The 20022-nt window shown below is 48.1% G+C and overlaps 1 protein-coding gene across 2 annotated transcripts in view; it reads left to right on the forward strand.

Moving 5' to 3' along the window:
- Positions 1–276: 276 nt before the first annotated feature.
- Scgdelta (sarcoglycan delta) overlaps positions 277–20022 on the forward strand; it is a 260585-nt gene continuing 240839 nt past the window's right edge. The window contains exons 1-2 of one of the 2 annotated variants that reach the window (XM_076368311.1): positions 277–2617; positions 3951–4133. In XM_076368311.1, the coding sequence (XP_076224426.1) occupies positions 3957–4133 (177 nt within the window). In that variant the 5' untranslated portion in view covers positions 277–2617; positions 3951–3956. Of the gene's footprint in view, positions 2618–3950; positions 4134–20022 lie in introns of those variants that run through there. The other variant, XM_076368310.1, reaches the window with a different exon arrangement.

A 20022-nucleotide genomic window follows, 5' to 3' on the forward strand; every position in this document is an offset into this window, starting at 1 on the left:
TTCTTTGCTTATGTAACGTTCGAATCGAAACGCAGAATGTCCATTGTCATTGGAAAAACTTCATAATATTCTCGTAATGTAAAGAAGATGTAACCACCATACGTTTAGCTCTATACCTTGCAACTTTTGTTTGAAACATTTGTTTGTGTCACTCATACTTTTGAAGTTATTGAGTTTTGCCCAGAAAACCGTTTGGCTGCACTGTGCGGCTGGAGGAACGGAAGATCGTAGGGTGTCCCAGCTGTGAGCCGGGATCTTTGCGTGTTCGCTACCAACGTCATATGTTTGTGACGGTCGGAATCCTACATTTGCAGCGCAAAGATGAAATTAGTTCTATAGATTTTGTGATTTAATGCAGTTAGATATGGTGTTGTATTTAGGAACTCGGTGACTGGTTTTAGTTTCATTCGTCCAGTAATTTGTTTGGAGGATTCGTTGGATTGAATAGAATGTTACAATCGAGAAGATCGTCATTGAATTAGATGGTCGGTAATGCGGATGGATGTGTCAAGGGGGAACGAAAACTGGATTGGACGAATGTTCGATGAAGTATATAAAAGTGAAGAAAAACTGTTTATCTTGCTTATCCTTTCTACTTCTAAATCTATTGCTCTGTATTAGTCAATATTATATAAACTATCTAATGAGACGCGATAACCAATCGTGGTGCCTAGATCGTCAATGTTTCGCTCAAGTCTGTCGGCTTTCCTTACAGACTGCAGAGATCATTTCTCATAACGAAGGAACACTCCCTTATCCACTTAAAAATCATTCAATCCCCATCGTACCGTCTCAGGAGCCATAATTCCGTCGTCCTCGCGCCGTGCCTTGTACGTCCATTCGCGATACTCACGGGAACACCGTCTCCCGTGCCCTTCGTCAATCTACACGAATCTACTTTGCGAGATACTCGCTTAAGCTCCGTGGCAAGCGGGGAGCTATCGCTAGATACTTGTCGCTCGCATGATGCCATCTAAAGGAGCTTATCCGGACAGGGAGAGAGAAAGGAACGCGCGGGGTGGGAGGCACAATGGGACGGCGGGTTGGAAAAGAACAGCGATAGCCGGTGATAAGATAGAGCGAGCCGTAGGAGGGGATCTCGAGAGGGGCAGGTGGCGGAGGAACAAGAAGAGGGAAGCGAGGCGAAGACTGTTTAGCGGGGGATGAAAGGAGAGGCCGAAGAAAGGACGAGATATAGCCTGGAAAGGAAGCCCGGGAAGGGGTTGGAAATTGGAAGGGAAGAGCGGCGGCGGCGGGAGGGGGAGAAGGCGTCGGTGCATGCGCAAGAATTTCACACGTGAGCCCGCGAATCCGCGAGGAGGCTCGCCTCGGCCGGCAGACGTCCTGGCGGTTCAGTGTCGTGCGCGATTTCGTCCGCAGCGCTCGGCCGGTTCTGGCCGTGACGGAGTGTCGTCGTGCCGGGCCCGGGCAACGGCCGATCGTCTCGATCTCCGATCCGTCGCGCGTCCGTCGGAGTCGCCGCGAAGCGATTCGCGAGACACCGGCGCGGTAGCGGAGCGTTCTCGCGACTTACTCGCGAAACATGCCCGTCGAAACGTCGAGTTCCGCAACGTTCGGCCGCGCGGCCCGTGAACTCGCGACGAACGCATCCGTCCCGCGGAAAGATAGTTATTAACCAGGATGACGAAGCCCTCGGAGGACTATCCGAGCAGCACGATGAAATATCTGACCAGCGGTCTGCCGTGAGCGAACGAGAGACGGGCACAAAGATAAAAGGAGGGACGCGAACGGAGGAAAGAAAGAACCTGCGGAATGGAGATAAAATTTCCGCGAGCGCCGAGCAGGAGCGAGGGGCATTGATGTAACGCGTCCGTGTAATTAAAATCGGTGAGCGAGCCGCGAGGCTCGCGGCGGCGAAAGTAAATTTTCTGACAGATTAAACCGAATCCGCGGCGCGCGGGTAATTTCACCCTGTAGCAGCCGAGGCGAGCAGTGTGCCGCTCGTGATTCCGGTCCGGGGCGGCTCGAACTTTTCCGCGCGGTCACCCCCGGCGGCGGCCGGAACCGCTCGGCCGGAAGCTTCGCCGGGCGGACCCGAAAAATCGAGGGAAAAAAGAACGCGCGGCCGGAATGCGAGAGCCGGACGCGCGAGGGATCCGTGACGCGCGGTTTTAAATCGATTAAAGAGCCAGCCGGGCTACCGATAGCATCGCTGGCTAATATCCCTGCCATTATCTTCATCGCCGCGATTACCGCCGCGCGGAATCGTCCGCGGACCTCGCTGACCGGAGGATCGCGGCGCGTCCGCCGGCCGCCGGCGCGCCCGCTTCACGTGTGTGCACGCGGCGGAATCCCCCGCGTAATGACCCGTAATTGCGCCGGAGGAGGAGCGAACGTCGTACTGGAACGATTTAAGGAACAGGCCGCCGCACCAGCCGCCTCCGGCTGGCATGACGATTAGGTGCACGCGACTTCAGGGATTACCCGGTTGAAGTGCGGCTGGCCGGGATAAGGGATCACGGTGGATGTATCTGAATAGTAAGTGGAGTCTTGGGAAAAACAAGTCGCATCCACTGGTGTCCAGTAGATCGTATAGCCCGAGGCTTGCCTTGGTCAGCGTTAGGCATCGAGGAGGATTCGAAGATTTAATTAAGAGGTACGTGTCGATATCAGAGGTTAGAAGGTATATATATATCCAGTCACCCAATGCGACCTAGTTCAATTTCATTTTCATCGTTTCTTCGAAAGACTCTTGTTTCATCCTCCCTCCCGTTCCTCGGGGGATGCTTTCTCATCGGTCCTCGCGTCGCGTGTCTCGATCCGCGGCCGCGCATCATTCTCCTTAATATCCGACGACGACCCGTAAATCCCGCTGAAAAATGTAGCCTGCCACTTCATCCGTTCCTCGTCTTCCTCGTCTTTTATTTTCATCTGCGTGTTCCTTGCTCCCGTAGTTTATTTCGGTTCGGAGAACCGTCCCTCTCTTTCTTCTCTCTCTCTCCCTCTCTCTCTCGTTCGCTCGCGTTTCCGCGGCTCGACAAGCTTTCATCCCCGGCGCTAACGAGCCCGATTACCCTCGTCGGATTTCTTTACGATGGCGCGGCGGCCGTGTTTCTCGAATCACCGTTCACACAGCGATCCTTCTTCGCCTGGCGGAAAGTTTTCGAGCCGCGGGAATCCCGGCGTCCCCTCTTCCCGCTCTTCCCCCGTTCGCGATGGCGCGACGGAGTCGGTGACGCGTTAGCGTTGTCACGGGCATCGCGATAATCGTTGTTAACGGGAAGAGAGGGCTGGCGGGCGCAGGTAGGAGCTAGGGGGCCGCGGGTGGTTCTCCGGGAGCGCGCGATAACAAGCTCGATAATAAAACGAGTGTATTCCCGGCACGCGGCCGACGCAATTAATTGCGGTATAGACACCGCCATTACCGGCAATTATTAGAATCTAGCACTCGTGCCGCCCCGGTCGACCCTACATTTAAATATCGCGGCCTTAATGACGTGCTAGAAAATTCTTTCATAGACGCGGCGCGCGCCGCCGCGAAAAATTGCGCTAAAACCTCGCCGCCCCGCGTCCCTCCGCCCTTGTCGGGCCGACAACGCTCGCAATTGCTCGCTCGTACGAAACCGGAATTAATAAGTATCTCTCGCGGCGGCCGCCGCTCGGAAGACGCGCGCCCCGCCGGCTCGCCTAGAGATTCTTTCGGGAGCATTCATCGTTCCGGTAACAGGGTTCATTAAACTAGCAGAATTTGCTTGAATCGACGACCCCCTTTGCCGAGGGCCACCCGCCACCCTTAACCACCCACTGTACCAACATCCCGCGTAATTGAAACTCGCCGGAATAAGATTGAAATTGAGCGAGTTCTCTCGCTTCTATTCGCTGAAAAATGAAATACGTATTTTTCTCGACCGCCCCACGCTCCTCCGATAGGAGAGCCGCGTCCGGAGGATTCGAACCGGTCATTCCTCAATTTCGTTTCCTTTTTCCAGGACAACATGGACACGTCGCCTACGCTGAGCATCGGCGGCTCCAGGGCCAGGGCGGCTTTGCTGACCACTACCGGCACCGGAAGCGGAAGCACCGACAGGCGAGTCGTGTTTTTAGCGAGCCAACCGGCCGTTGGTAGTACCCACGAGACCAAGACCTGGCCGCATCACTGGTCGCCGCACACGGTGAGTCGCGCGCCTTACTTTTCCGACGCGTCGACCGTCGCAGCACGTTTCCGATCCGTACGGAGCAATTCGACGTCTTCGGGAATTAAAGAAACCTATTTCTAGCACCGTTTGCGAATCACTGTTGTAGAATGCTTCGAGACTGCGGGGTTCCCGTTTGAGAGGGAGCTCCTTGAGTATAAAGCCGTTTCATCCGGATTAGACAGGAAAATCCTCTGCTCGTAACGCTTTCCGTTCGACGTGACTACGCACTGCCCTTCCGCTGCATACTCTTTCTAGTTTTCAGCCCCTCTGCGCTCTGGAAACATTTTAACGTTTCACGTCCATCCCCTCGGTAACTGGAAACAGAATTTACCGGGAGGAATATCGGATTACTCACTTGATACGCGTAAGAGGCTGTAGATTCGAGTGTTTCTATATCGGTCTTCCGATGAACGCTTACGGCTCGTAATAGCGTGTTTTATCGTTTCGATATAATAAATTAATAATTCACGATCGGTTTCGCAATTAATATCTTCGGAAATCAATTAGAAATTCTCCCGTACGATTACGTATTTATATAATATATAAATTCATGACAGAATTTGCATATTTTCCACAGCCGGAATTGTAAGTCTTAACGATACGAATGTTCCGAGTGCAAGGGGCAACCCACATAGAAGTAGCCTAGTAATTCCTCACTTGATCCTCGGAGAAATCGCGGTTCACTCGGGACGCGAGGAGTTAAATGTCGCGTCGATACGGTTCCGTCGATACCGAACGCTCTTCATTCATATTCAGCCGCGGCGATACTCTTCCGCGAAGCAACGACCGTCGCGGCCGCAATCTCACCGGCACGGGGGAAATTATTTTCCGCGGAACGGCATTCGAATCGACGCCGATTCGCTCAGCGTCGCTCACGAATGGAACGTGACGCGACGCAGCGGGCGAGACAGTAAATTCCGATTCCATAAAATGCTTAACCCTTCGACTACGGCGTGTTCTAAACCGGAATCATCAGCATTGTGCGATGCAGCGTTTATACGAGAAACGCTGCGGAGATTGGCTTTCACAACCATTAATTGCTTCATCGTTTGTTCCTCTCCCGGTTATCATAATGTTATTAGCACAGTAATTCTGTATATTCAGAATATAATATACCTTGAATGGTAGATAATCCGTTATTTTTAGAGCGCACGAAGGAAGAAAGTCGATTGCTTCGATTGAAAAAATTATTTATAACTTCGAAATTATCGTCATAGTAATATTATAACATTTCTATCAATATCGAAATATTAATCTTTCTATTCATATTTATTAAAACTTTATTTTTCCACTTGAGTTCTATCTATCCTAACAGTCTTTGAACCTTTCTCTGACATCTTCTATATACATCCCAGTATAATATTTATATTAATATTGTAATATTAATTTTTCGATCCATATTTATCAAAACCTTTTGACTCTCATAGTACTATCCACCTTTAAAATTCTGAACCCTTTTTTATCAGGATATGTACACCTGTCGTACATACATATTAATGATCCTGCGAGGACGTATATATCCGCCTTTAAAAGTCAAAGCGGTTGGATTCTATACCCCCGCGTAAACGAGAGACCTTTTGGTGAGAACCGCTCGGGATTCACGCTCGGCCACATGTAGGTCGGCGAACGCAATCGAAATTAGAACGATTGACCTATCGACACGCTTCTCGTAAGCCCTCGAATGCGCACGCGGAAATATGTGGTGTGTACGGTGTAAGCCAGCCGACACGGCGAGAATGGACGCCGGATCCAGTCGCGATTGATGCATGTTCGCTGACGCTCGAGATCATACGCGTCGTTTGGGAGACGATCATCCCCTGCGTCGCTCACCACCGAAAACAATGGCCTCCTACGGGCGAAATTCTCTTTCCATTTGTCTTAAGATCCCGTATTTTTCCGAGTACTTTCGAATGTCCGGACAATGAGGATCTCAAACGAACAGATGGAACGGAACTGTATTCTAATTGGCCGTCTTTGTGGCACTCGCTGCAAGGATCACTCGCTCGTTACGGAAGCTACTGTCTATTCTGCACAATTTCCCTTCATGCTGGAAACACAAGCATGTAATGTTCTTCGATGCTCCTTCATAATTAATAACTGGGTCTGGATTATTAGAAACTGACAAGGGAACGCAGCGAACCCTGTATAGATATAACGATGATCTTAATGAAATTCAGGTAGGAGGTAATTTTCGCGGAAACATGTAACGCGTCTTTGATTAAACTGTGCGTAGTTGATGGATTACTGAGAATAATATACAATATCGGTGATTAAAGTTATATTCCTCGGAAGATTTTCGATATCGAAGCATATAGGAGAAGAAATGTTTTGTTTAGATCGTATTTTAATCCTGTTACACGAATACTCTTGTATCTGTTAAAATCTGCTTCTATAAATCGTTTTCTATATGAATATCTGGTTTCAATGCAGTCATTCAGATCGAAAACAGCGTGTCCAACAATTCTATGTACAGTCCGAAACTCGATGGAACCGAGTTTCCAAAAAACTACGAATTATAATAATACAAATCCCCGGCGGGTCTACGTCAAACATCATCAACGCGTCGAAGTTGCTCGCAGACGGATACAGACTACTCGTGTTTCTCTTATACCGTCGAGTGTTTAATAAACGCTAAAGCTCCTCCGTTTAGTCGTGTTTCGTGTGGAAACAGTCCGCGATTACGTTAGACCCGAGACGTTCCGGTGTACCGTGTATCATCCATAACCCTGGCGAATTTCAATTAACGGAAGTTTCACCGATCCGACGCGGAAAATGGAGCAAAAGTAGTCCTTACGCTGTCAATTCGAAAAACCGCTCGAGGTGGGTTCCGGTTTAATACGACCGCGCGTTCGCGCAGCCGTATCGCCGGGAGAGATGCCACCGAGAGATCGAAGATTTCATTGAAATTACTGGCTTGACCGCTTCGGAGACGATCTCGTGATGGAAAAGTGATTTCTTTCTCTTTTCCTTCCTCCCGACGTGTTCCCTCTGGAACTGGCCACGGAATGGGGGGATGAAATGATTCGAGCTCACCTTGTCGGGCGACCAAGGTGGAGAGGAAACGGATGTTATACGAGAAGATGTTCGATCCGGGCGCAGAGAACAGGAATCATACTTGGGCCAAAGAGAGGTCTTGTAACGAGTTTGACGAGGAACACGATAGTTTACAAGGACGGAGAGGGATAGAGAGAAATAGAATGAGATTGAAAGAGGCAAATAGAGAAAAGAGAAGAGAGAAAAGGAGAGGTAGAGAGAAAGTGATTGAGAGCTCGTACGTTCCTTAACACTAGATTTACGAATGTTTATTATATACTTTATTCTATCGTTCCTAGAAAACTATGCGTTCGTTTGTATAAATTATTAAAATTGCAGCGTCGAAACCAGAGTGTTGCAATGCGTATTCGCAATTGCACAATAACGTTTAGAAAATTTGATATCCGTCAAATTGACGGGTTCCGTAAGTCTAGTGTTAAGGCTGGTGAAAGTGTTAAGGATGATTCAAATGAGACTTAAATCTAAGTGGACTGTATTTGATTCATTTAAGCTAGATTCTTGGAAAAACGTAGAGTAATGAGTTACAGGATTGAGATATATGAAATGAACGATGCTCGCGCACTGTGTTACAAAGTATTGAGATGAAAAAGAAATGAGAGAACTCGCGTAGAAGGGAATTTTGTGATTGGTTGAATTGGAAACGATTATTCCCTTTGCCGGATGATTTGCCACGTCGGATGTTTTCCTGATCAAGTTGACTGTTCCTGGCAGTTGGCAGTCAGGTAAATATTTTAAATTTTCCCCGTGTGGTGGGAAAGTCTCGACGTGTGTCAAATGAATTTACGAGAAGCCATAGCCTATTCTCCTGGAAGTCATAAACGAGACGTCGCGATACTGCAGTTATCTGCCGGTGCAGAGAGGGTAGAAATTAACCCTTTGCGGACGAAGATTCTTTAAATTACAAAACCTTTTGTAGATTCTGCCAAATCACACATCGAATGCCTAAATAATATATAAGGAAATTATGTACTGGTTTCTTGCTGTTTGAGTATTCGAATCATTTGTTCGCAACTTAACATAACAAAAATGAAAGTTAGATCTCGGCAAAGTGTCGACATTCGTCCGCAAAGGGTTAAGAAAGTTATCGATAGACTATGCCTCTTCGTCTTATGCTCGCGAGTTACCCTGGAAGTCGTGTATATGCATTTTGAAATGGTTTCATCTTGTTCCGCGAAGGAACAGGGAGATGGCACGGATAGAGAAAAAGGAAATGATAGAGAAAGAGACAGAGCGGTACAGAAAGAAAGCGACAGAGGGACGGATAAAAAGAGAGCGATGGAGTGAGAGGCAGGCAGGAACCGAGGGGTCAATCTTGACCGTGTGTGCCTTTTATGGCCACGTTTCCTCGTAACTCGTCCACGGTATAGGGTGCCATCAGAAGTCTCCGCTCGACCCATACAGAAATTTGCATAGTTATTCGCCGCAGAGGATGTGGGTTGTTATAGGTCAGCTTGGAGGATTCCAAAGGCAAAATTACTCGTACCGGATCGTCGCGTTCTCCCTAGCCACACTATAGCCGAATCGCTTTCCCTCGGAAAGTTATAATGGCGAGCTGTCGGGCCGCGTGCCGTGCCCGCGGTGTCGTCGTTCGTTTCGCGCGTCCCCTCTCTCGTTCTTTGCCTTTTTCTTCTGTCCTCTCTTTACCGTCCGCGCAGTCCCACCCCGTCGTTCATAATTCAACGGCGTGATGCGCGGGTACGCGAGATCCGCGGCGGATCACGGTCATCCAATACGTCCCACCACACCCGATTCGCTTTTATTCCGTGTTCACTCGTAAAAACGATATAAAAATTTGATACGCCGCGCTTTTTCGGCCGTCCCTTTACGACCGGGTAAACGTACCTCCGCAACGGCGTCGACGGATGATTTACTCGGGGCCGCGGGACACGCGCGCGCAGCCGCGATATTTAGACTCGTTTAATTGGTATGAATGGTAATGAGACCGAGAAGGAAGAGCCCGGAGAAAAATCGCGGAGAATTTCGGCCGCGTAACGGGCCGCTGATGGCACGGCGGCCATTATTTATAGCGTCGCGCGAACGGGTATATGATAATCAAAGACAAATGTTGTTTGCCGGACACGCCGCCGCGGTAAAGCGCTTTAAAGTGAGCCGTGTAATCTTGTTTCGCTAATCGGTCGTTAACCAGGCAACCGTGCGCATTTCTATTCCCGACAGCCATCGGTGACGTCATTAACGAAATGCACGTTCCATCTTCCGCCCATTCGCCGCCCCGCCCACGAGGAATGTTGATCAGCCAGCTCATTTGTCGTTTCGATGAGAGTTCGCTGATTCGTTGAGTGCGGAAATGTAACGAGACATTTTTTCATCGGTAGGGACTCGAGTTTGTAGATCGAAAGCCGTTTTTGTCTCTTGAGTACCGAGGGATGTAGAAGATGGAAGGATGTCGTAACGAATCAGAGTTCTTCGTATTCCATAATTTCTCAGTTTTAATAAAATTATATACTTTTTATCTTCGATAGATTTCGAACAGTGTAGACGTTTCTATTTTCATATACCTTTCCAGGCGGTTGAACCAGTTCCACAGTTGAAACGCGAATACTCGATGAAAAAGGTTCGCACCCATTATTTCCAGCTATTTCGCGAACCAGCGAAGTTCCAGAAGAATCATAATAGAACGGTTGCGTAACGCTCCTCGCAGAAATAATTCCTCACGTCGAATAGTCCCGCCCTCTTAGAAATCGTCCTGCGAACTATTCGCAGTTTCCATCTGGCTCCTTGTCTATCTCCGTCTCGGCCTCTCATCCCCTTTCTCTCGCGCGCTCTTCACCGCCGTTCCAGTTCCTCTTTTTTCCGTCCAATGAGGCGATCCACCGCGAACGTCAATGAAAGTTCCGATTCCCACGAGTAAAAATTTCTGAGTTTCCGCGGCGGACACGAAGTTCGCCGCGCCGATTTCCCTACGCTGTAAATCAGGATCGCTCGATGACATTTTTCCACGTGCATGTTCCGCTGCCTGTCTCCCTCCCTCTTTCCAGCCCTCTTCCTCCTCCCGTTTCCCCCGGCTGGTCCCGATTTTACCCTCACTTCCACGGATATTTTTTCTCCTTTTACAATCCTCTCATATCTCTTTTTTTCATGACCCTAGGCTCGAGTCTTCCCCTTCGCTGCCCGTCCTCGTATATTCGGCGACGTCCATTCGTATTCGCACAGCTATATCTGCGGTATCAACTGTTTTGTCAGTTTTCGCCGCGACCGGCCGATGAATGGGACTTTTCCTTAAACTTCTTCCCCGTCTCTTTTCTCCGTCGTCGAAATTATCGGCTCGATGGCGCTTCCTTGCCGCCTCACCGAGCGCCGTTAACGCAAGAATAATAATTCGATTCTCGCGCATCTCCGAGGATATTTCGGTTAAGTTAATCGCGCGAAATCCATCCTCGAGTCGCCGGTCTCCGCGGGTCTTTTACAGGCCGATATAACCGGGGCAACTCTGTTTAGCGTCCCTCTCGAAGGTAACTCGATCCGCACTCTCCTCGTCGAGATAAAAACTTTCCTTCTTATCGGAACTTTTCAGTGCGTGTTCTTTGGAAGAGATAAAAAATATCTGTGCTCCCCGGCGTGAAATTTTATCGTCAACATCCACTCGACGTGTCACTCGCTGCCGTTTTGAGATTTACCTTCCAACCGATAAACTTATTTTATAGGTAGCATCGGTGACAGTAATTATCACTTGAAAGAAAATAGTGAAGCTCTCTTCGTATATTGTTTTTATTTCTATTGTAATTCTTTCATGAAACTTGAGAATCTCTGATTTTAAGAAGGTTGTCACACCTCGTGTGTCCATTCTATAATGTCCCGAAACCTTTTGTTATCACTGCCTCTAATTTATATCTATAGAATATACCACTAGCTTGCTCCAGAAGAAGCTGTGATACTCTATGCATCCGTTTATACGAGCGCTCGTCCCACTGTTCAGCGAACAAAGGGTCGCGCGTTGAAGTTTGTCGAAGTTAGAGGCGCTAGAACTCGACGCAGAGACAATGTAAGGTGCGCTCGAGTCGATCGAGCCGGCGCGATTTCGGGGGCGTTGATGTATGGGAGACTATTTATTTGGATCCCGGTCGAACGAAAGGCCACGTCCTGTCTTCCGTACAACGCTGCTTAAGTGGCGGGGCTACACGTAGTTCGGGGTTGACGAGGAGACCAAGGGACAAGGGTACTGAATTAGTGCCACTCGAGTACAACTCGGCGAGATTGATGATTGCGAGTCGCGGGCAACGTTCCTCCCGCACTTCCACTCCTGTCCCAGCCCGTTTTCTAACCCTCGAAGGAAATCGACGTTTCGCGAAGATCGAACGTCACGCCGTTATTGAACCTCCCAGGGACGTACAATTGGCCGTTTAATAGCTGCCGATCAAAGGAAACGACATTTCGAGTAGTATAACGTTTGCCTACCACGCACATGACCTTCCCCCGTGCAATTCGACGGAATTATTCACTATTCCTTGAAAGTTCATGAAAGTGCTTTTGTGATTGGATCTGTTCGTATAGTGCAGTGATAAACGCGCAAGACATCACGCGCGATTGAAGACTGCAAGCTGTTCATCGTTTCCTATAGAGAACTCGGTTAATCCTTTATACGTTAACTTTAATTATACTTTTTAATTGTTTCAATTGAAACCATTGATAGTAGTATTAGATATTCTTGTATATATCATTCTGGGATTTCTAGATTATATAAACTATACATAATAGGCAAACAATTTGATTTCATAAGTGGAGATACCATTTCAGTTAACATTCTCGAAGCCAGCGTAAGCAGATAATCGTGCAATTTAGTCTAACGGAGAATTAGCTCTCTTCGAATATTTCGATCCGATAGACGGAATGTCGGTCAACCAGGAATATTTTTCCGGTGAGGAACTCCTCGGCTCGTAGCTCGGTCGAAACGCGTCGAAGAAAGAGGAGGGCGCGGAAAAAAAGAAGAAACGACAGGGACGCCTCGCATGAAAAGCCCGGAAATTATATACCGATAACAATGGCGGATTACCCTCTTTCTCCCGCGAGAGGCAGTAAACTTGTAGCATTATTATCGCGGCCGCCGCGGCACATTCGGTGGCGAGCACTTTTCCTCCTCCCTTCGTCGGGGTCTTCTTCCCGTGGCGTTCATACGCGTCTTATTGATCCTTTTACCGCGTCGAATAATATCGCCATAAGGCAGTCCGGCTCGTGAAACTGCGATACTTCACTCGGCAAACTTTAGAGATACTAGACTCGAAGAAGTACCGCGATGGTCATGCGGGGCGCGCGAAATTAACGCGTGCCACGGAGTATACTGCGCCATTGATGTCCGTGCCTTATCATCGTTGTTCTTCGTTGTCATTTATGTCGAAATTCAATGTAACGATGGTCAAATTCGAACGAGATCACTGTACAAAGAACCGTCCTGCGAATATTAGGGGTGTTTCATAGTACTGCTCCGATGTGTAGATTTTTAGCTTTGGAACTGGAGCATTACAGATAGGTTCAACATCGGTGTCCTTGACCGTGACGTCTTCCTATTCAAGAAAGGACTATAATGATCTTTAATCTTTCTATAGACATCATTGTGGGAAAAACTTACAAAGCATACAGATGCATTATAAATATTTTTAATCACGATCTCTTTCATCTCCTAAACAATACAATGACTTTTAATCCATCACATGGATATATTCAATGTTTGACTCCAAAACATAGATTTCTAGCTCCACAGTTCTCAGTTCCCAGATTAGGTAGGTTTCTCATCGGCATCTTTGCCTCCGCCATCGCCGTTCCTGTCTTCGTCATCGTTGGGATCAAAAGATAACGATGCACAGATTTCTGAAAGAACCGATCCGCGGGGACTGGGTCCGTTTCACCGTGCCGGGCGGACGTATAGATTTTTAGCTTTACAACCGGTAAGACCCGTTCCCAGAGTAGATAGGTTTTTCAAGCAAAGTCGCAACTTCTTGAGCAGCGTAAGAGATCGACCGGTCTTGGAATGGAATTCCTCGGCGGCCGAGAATACGCGGGGAAACCCCACGATCGGACGGCAAGTATCTAGCCGGGTAGAATGAGTCGGCTTTGACCCTCGCGCCCCTTGCCCCCGTGGCAAATTGAAAATGGGAATTGGTCCTTTGAAGTTCGAGCAACGACCCGTCCATAATCTTCTTAATAACTTTGCCCGGCTCTCTCCGCCTATCCTTTTCGTTCCCTCTCCTCTATGGATCATCGTGATTCAGTCTCGGCCGGCCGCTTTTTCACAGATTGCTCGGCTACACGGTTTTTTCGGTAAACGCGCAGCTACCACCGGACGATTGTAGAACCAGAGCGGACCAGCGTGACAGCGTAACCTTTCGCGTAAGGGACTCGGATTCGATTTGTCAGAAAGAACCACGAATTCGTAGGCTCGATTCGTCTCATTTATGTAGGACAAAGTATCGCGAAGCTTCTGCACGCTGGTAACGTAATTAGGTTTCCACGGACAAACCTATGCACTCCGCCTAAAAGCAGAAAGCACATTGCATAAAATGCATAAGGTTAATCTAAGATCATCCCAGATCAAATGTCAAGCAACGCGATTACGTCTCTCCGCGTTTGAACTAAAAAACCGAATGACGCTGTGATATTTTTACATAAGAAAATTCTAAATAGTGCAATCACCATTACTGCATTTCCAAGCAAATAATAATAGAAAGGATGTAAATAACTCGAAGGAAAATAGATAAACTTAATTTGATTCTACGAATCGATAACCTATCACTTCTACCGCAACGAAGCACGATTTCTCGCCACGTGGTTGACCGAAATTCCGGATATAAATATTCTATAATCATTCTACCAAAATTCAGCACTGTCTCTAATAAACCTAAAATTCCCAGTACCTAATCATTAATAACGGAACAATTCCTAGTAGGTAGAAGGTAGAAACACGAACGAAATCCTCGAACCACGGTCCAAATCTACTGTTCATCTAGGAGCGTGATCGGACGTAACATCTGTCCCGCAAATGCGACACCAATCACGCCGCGATAGGGCGCGCGGCGTGTCGGAAAGGTTCGCGGAAAATCGGCGGTCCATTTAACCGGGGACCCGCATAAATATCAAACGCCAATGCGCAGCCTCCTTGCATTCATTGAGCCGATGGCAGGAGGGGCGGGCAGCGCGCGCGTTAAGCGCGACAAACGCTTCAAAGTGATTTATTAATGGTTGTAACGTGCGTACCAGCTAAACGCGGCCTGTGCGAGACCCTGTCGGCCTCCGCACCTTTCGCCCACCCCCGCAAGCATCCCCGCGGCCGCGTGAACACACGCGCGCACCCGGTACACCTGAAGAAAGTATTTTTTAACGAGCGCCACATTTTCTTTTTACCGCCGCGCTAACGACTCACGGCTACCGGGGAAAAATTAAAAACGATTTTACCTAAGGATTATTTTTTTTTTTTTCGTTCGCCGCGCGGCTGCAGAAAGAAAATCCTGCCGGGTCGGTGGAAAAAAAAACGACGCGGCGGACGTAGGAAAGGAGCATACCAGGACGACCTATAACGCCAGAGGTGCGTTCCGTGTTATAGGGACTCACTTTTACGGATTTCCCGCGAACCCTTTTGCGGCGTACGGTGGAACGAGGAATGCACCTTTATTGTTGAATTTTAGTGTCGTCACTGTTGCCAGACATTCGAATGATAGTTGTATATGTATTAATAACGGTATCACAGGTTTAACTACCTCTCCACTGCTGCTAGGAACACGATTCTTATTTAATATTTTGCATTACGTTGACAAGTAATTTCATTTGTTCGCGATCGCTATTCGCATTGCGCCCACATAATCGCCAGGAAAATTGCGGACGCTAATGACACAGATGAATTAAGTTTCACGATATTGCCTTTCGCGTACCGGTCTAACTCTTTCCTCTGTATTTTCCCTTGAACCTCTTTATCCTTATTTCTCGATAATTGTTTAATCAGGTTATACCGAGGCTCTAGTAATCTGCTTCTGGAATGTGTTTATCTCACGTGTCGCGCGCCGACGCCTCGGAGGATCATCTTTGCGACGGGGTCGTCTTAAATTAGCCTGTCTAATGGTTTAATTTACGAGGCCGGGCAAAATGTCCAGGTGTTTTTCGTATCCAGCGACCATATTTTATTCGATCAAACGTCAGGACAGAAGCACCGGCCCGTCTCCATGGAGTTTCTCGCCTCGGGACCTCCCGGTCGATTCTTTTTCCTCCCGGCACCGACACGAAAAAACTCGGCCGTAGCGTGGCCGGTCCATGCCAGGCTCCCGCTCCCTCGTCGTTTCCCTTCCTCTTTTTTCCCTGCCTCTCTTTTTCTCCGTTTCGACCTTTCCCTCGATTCCGCGACGATAATAAAGTATCCGGGCGCGGCGGGGCCTGGAAAATTAGGCGTCGTAAACGGAATTCATCGCCCGCGTCGTTAGCACGCCGGCCTATTACGACTTACGGCCATCTTTTCGTATGCGCTCGCCGTGTTGCAGCCCCGCAGTTTTCGTGTTGCGATACTTATTTCACATTCTCGATGTGCGTCGCGAAACGATCCGTCTTGCACCTGTTCGGAATAAGGGAGCGTTCGCGTCTCGCGCTGCCTTGTGTCGTTGACAACGATGTCACGAGTCTGTTCCCTGCGCTAACGAGACAATTTCGATATGGTTAGATTTCTTAGGTGCTTCATTTAGATGCATGTAAATGGAATCTGCAAGTGGGGGGATTTCGGTTAACAGGGATACTTTGTCTTTTTATCGAATACTGAATATTCACGTTTCGTTTCTATTCGAAATATATCTAGTTATCGAGTGTTACTGATTTTCATTCGAGCTTGGACGCTCGTATAATTTCTATATAGAAGAATACTTCCTTCAAAACAGATAAATATCATGGTAACAAATATAATCGCGGAACAAAGAGCCTTTCATGGAATTGTCTGCCTGCACTGGAACCAGATATATTTTCCATTAATTAATGTCGTTGTAATTAAATTCCACCGTTCTTTTGAAACCGACGGAAATATTTTGAATAACAGTTTTAAAAAGCACGCTGTTCATCCATGTGATTTTTGCTAACGGAATGTTTTAATAATCCAGGAAACAGAGCTACGAAACAAACGCTTCTATCATCGAAATGTTTACCCGTAACGCGGGCAAATATATTTCTTACTCGAAAGTTTCCCGTGTTTTTCCGAGCGACCGGGATATTTCAGATGACGGTCTTAGATAATCCACCGCGTATACCGTTATTGCGCGAATAACTGAACACGCAGGATGCCGGTCGGGTAATGCGCGGACTGGAGCAGGAACGGTCGGGAACATCTGCCGTTCAGTATCGCGGTCAGGCAGGTACGGGCGAATCGTTAATTTCATTTAGCGCGAACCACCAATTCGATTTGCGTCCCGGCTGACAATGGAAATGATCGCCGACACCTCGACATTGGCTTCCATCGAGCCGGTTCTCTGCTTTCCATCGAGCGTTGTCTGGGATCCTCGCGTTTCCGATATTCGTAAAATTGTTCTCGAACGCCGCCGCCGGGCCGGAGTATACCCCGATGACCAAACATATCAATCGTTTGCATAATGGACGAGCAAGTCGCCGATGATTTCGGGCTCTGATTGCTTTCGTTAATCGCCGCGCGAAGGACCGGCACCGGAGAATTCACTTTTCTACGATACAACAACGCACGAGACGCGTCCCGCGGAGTAATTCATTTTTGTCCGTTCGGAAACATTATTCGAACCATTAGTCATCCGGAACTCGATTGTACTCGAAGGTTAATTAAAATATCAAAATATCGCGGGGAGAGCTCCTCTCAATCTACGAGGATCTCTCGTCAGCGTATAACGAAGTCACTGTAACTTTGCGCTCCGAGATGTTCCAACGTAAATATTGAATTAAAGTTTATCTTTCTTCTTATTTCGCTCTCCGAGCTGCATCCAGCGGGATGCTTAAAGCATGGTTCCGGGTTAACGTGTTTCGTCCATGAATGATTCAATATTTGCGCCACCTTTTAAGCGTTACGTTTCTCGAAATAGTTGAGGTAACAGATTAAAATCCACCATCCCGCGAACGTTTCTTCTTTCTAAATATTACCCCAAATGCGAAGTTGAATTGGCCGATTCGGAATAAAATTAAATGGTCCTTCTACGGGACGATGACAATGTTCGAGTCACTCGCATGGAAAATTTGACGCGATGCTTCTTTGAAGTCGACACGAAGAACAAGAATTTTTAATTAACTCCGTACGGCTTGCGTTGTTCGCACCGATTGTCTCGCCGAAACGGAAGAAACCGGAGAGGAATAGTAGGATGTCCGTTCGGTGGCGGCGCTGCAGGGCCGCATTAAACTTTTCGAAGGCCCCGGGCATTCTTGTTTACTCGTCTCGCGTTGACGCGCCACTAGGAACAGGCGGATATCGGTCTGTTGTCTGTTTTCGCAAGCCCTGGGCGCCATGCCTAAAGTATTTAACGAATAAAACAGTCCTGTTCTACAGTTTGTCCACCGCTTGATGGTTGGGAGAACGGCACAGGGACGAGAAGGATCCCCAGCTATTTCTTTTATTTGTAGTTTCGATTGTTTTCGCGTAGCAATGTCGGCGAGCAAGTTAGCATCGAAAATGGGATAAATGAAAGTTGACCAATTAGACCAGCATTTCTAAGCCTAGCTATCAAAGGACAGATGGATGATACTACTAACCCGTCGAAACAGCAAAGTTTCATAGTTTGAACTGATTACATACTACCGCATCGACGAACAGGAAAGTAGTACAAAAAATGAGATAAGAAGAACTACAAACTGACCGTTAGATTTCTCCGCCCAGCTATCAACTGGACGCGCAATATACTCGTTCAAAGTATCTCAAAGGAAACCGAAGGCAGTTCCTTTGTAGAACGGCACGTTCTCGATTCATCACCGCAAGGGGCACAATAAACTCGTCGTCACCGTCATTATTATTAAGTTCCTGTTGCCACGCGTTGCGCTCGCCCCGCGTCCATCAGTCACGCCGGCTGATGGCGGGTGCGTCGCGCGCGTTAATGGTTTCCACGCAAAATATTCAGACGTTTCCCATCCGGGCGGCCATAAATCCCCGGAATGACCTGGTAGTTTCTGTTTCCGGCGAGTCCCGATCTCTCTCGTATATCATCCGCTTAATTTTTATCCTGATACGTCGTTACCAATGCCGGCGCCGGAATTATTCCTCCCCGAAATCGTCGATACGCAGGCGTCCGCGGGGGAGGGCGGAACGTGCCGCGGAAACGAAGACGAACGGGAAAAGCGGGCGGCGAAAGGGGAAAACGGAAGAACTAAAAAGAAGCGATACGACGAACAGCTATTTGCACGTAATGTTCCTCGGCCGGTGTCCGCTTCGGCCGCCCGACACAGAGGCGTGTCGATCGACGCCGTGCTTGACCCCGGAAGACAGGTCGTTAATTTTTTACACGCCCCGGCCAACGAGACTGCGATGCAAGCCGCCCTAACCTCGCCGTTACCGTCCCCCGCTCTCTTTTCACGTACCGTGAACCGCGGTGATTAAAGATGCACATGCAAAGTCCTGCGTGATAGCCGGAGACGCGTGGAGAATTCCGCGCGGAACCTTATCCGGTGCGCGCCTCCGCGGGAACCCTCGCCTCGCGGAGGGTGGCGCGATGCGGCATAAATCATTCGGCAATTCGAAACGGCTCGGAAAAGAAATCCAATCCGTTCCCTTGATTAATTCCATCCGTTAAGCATGGACGGGGCCTTTATCGATGAGTGTTGCTCGGGTAACAGAACCGAGAAATAGGTGTTCGGTTATTGTCGGATGGGAGGGTATTTCATTTTTGAGCCGCGCTGCCTCGTGATTTAGAACTGTTGGTAATGGCTTGAAAATTCGAGGGATAAATTGATAGATGGGTGGGTAGGCGAATGGATGGATTGATCGTTTGGTTAATTGAATAACGAATTGTGGCTGTGTACGTGAATTAAGTACTTCCGTTGTTTGTTTCGTAATTGAAACTTGGAACTTCTCTGTAAGCTTTGTACGTATTCATTGTTCTCTAGTTTGTACTCTTCAGATTAGATAATTGAAGATTCATTGAAACTTCCGATATTTTAAGACTTTCTTTAATAAACCACCCCTACGAGAATGACAATTTAACCCTCAACGGTCAGGAAGTATTTCAAGTTTACTTACAGAAGTTTACTTCATAGACTTACCAGTATACTTAACGTGTTAATCATAAATATTACAACAGTAACAGTGATAAGAATAGCAAAATGATTTCTGTCGCCACATACACGACATTAAATTCCATAATTAAAACTACCATACTGCACACATAGCGACACTGCTCCTTTAACGGCTAATTGTAACCTCGATTTCTTCACTGGGAAACACGAGAACGATCGCAGAATCGGCCGCAGGTACTTCATCATTCCCGTTCACCCAGATCAAGCGCATCAACGACTACACACCGCAGCAATTCCTCTCTCCGGCATCGTTCCCATACTTTCTCGCGGGGGTGCAGGCTAATCGGCTGCCAGCAGTCAGCCATCAAACCCTAAACTGCAATCACCGATCGACCCGCGAACTCCGTTTCACCGCGGGCGATGCGGCGATGAAGCTCCTCCGATCGTTCCGCGGGATCGTTCCTTTCTTCGATCGTCAAACGAGACTCGACCCGACACGAGCGGCTGCAGTTCTCCCGGTGGATCCGACAAAACGGAAACGCTGTTTCGATCCGAAGCGAAAGAGGGTAGGGAGACTCGCGGCGGGGTGAGAAGTCGGAGAAGGACTCGCTCGACAGCGAGTAGTTAAGTACCAGCGAAGGGTAGTCAGGTTTAAGCG

Source organism: Nomia melanderi, chromosome 6 (genome assembly GCF_051020985.1).
Source record: "Nomia melanderi isolate GNS246 chromosome 6, iyNomMela1, whole genome shotgun sequence".
Taxonomy (NCBI): domain Eukaryota; kingdom Metazoa; phylum Arthropoda; class Insecta; order Hymenoptera; family Halictidae; genus Nomia; species Nomia melanderi.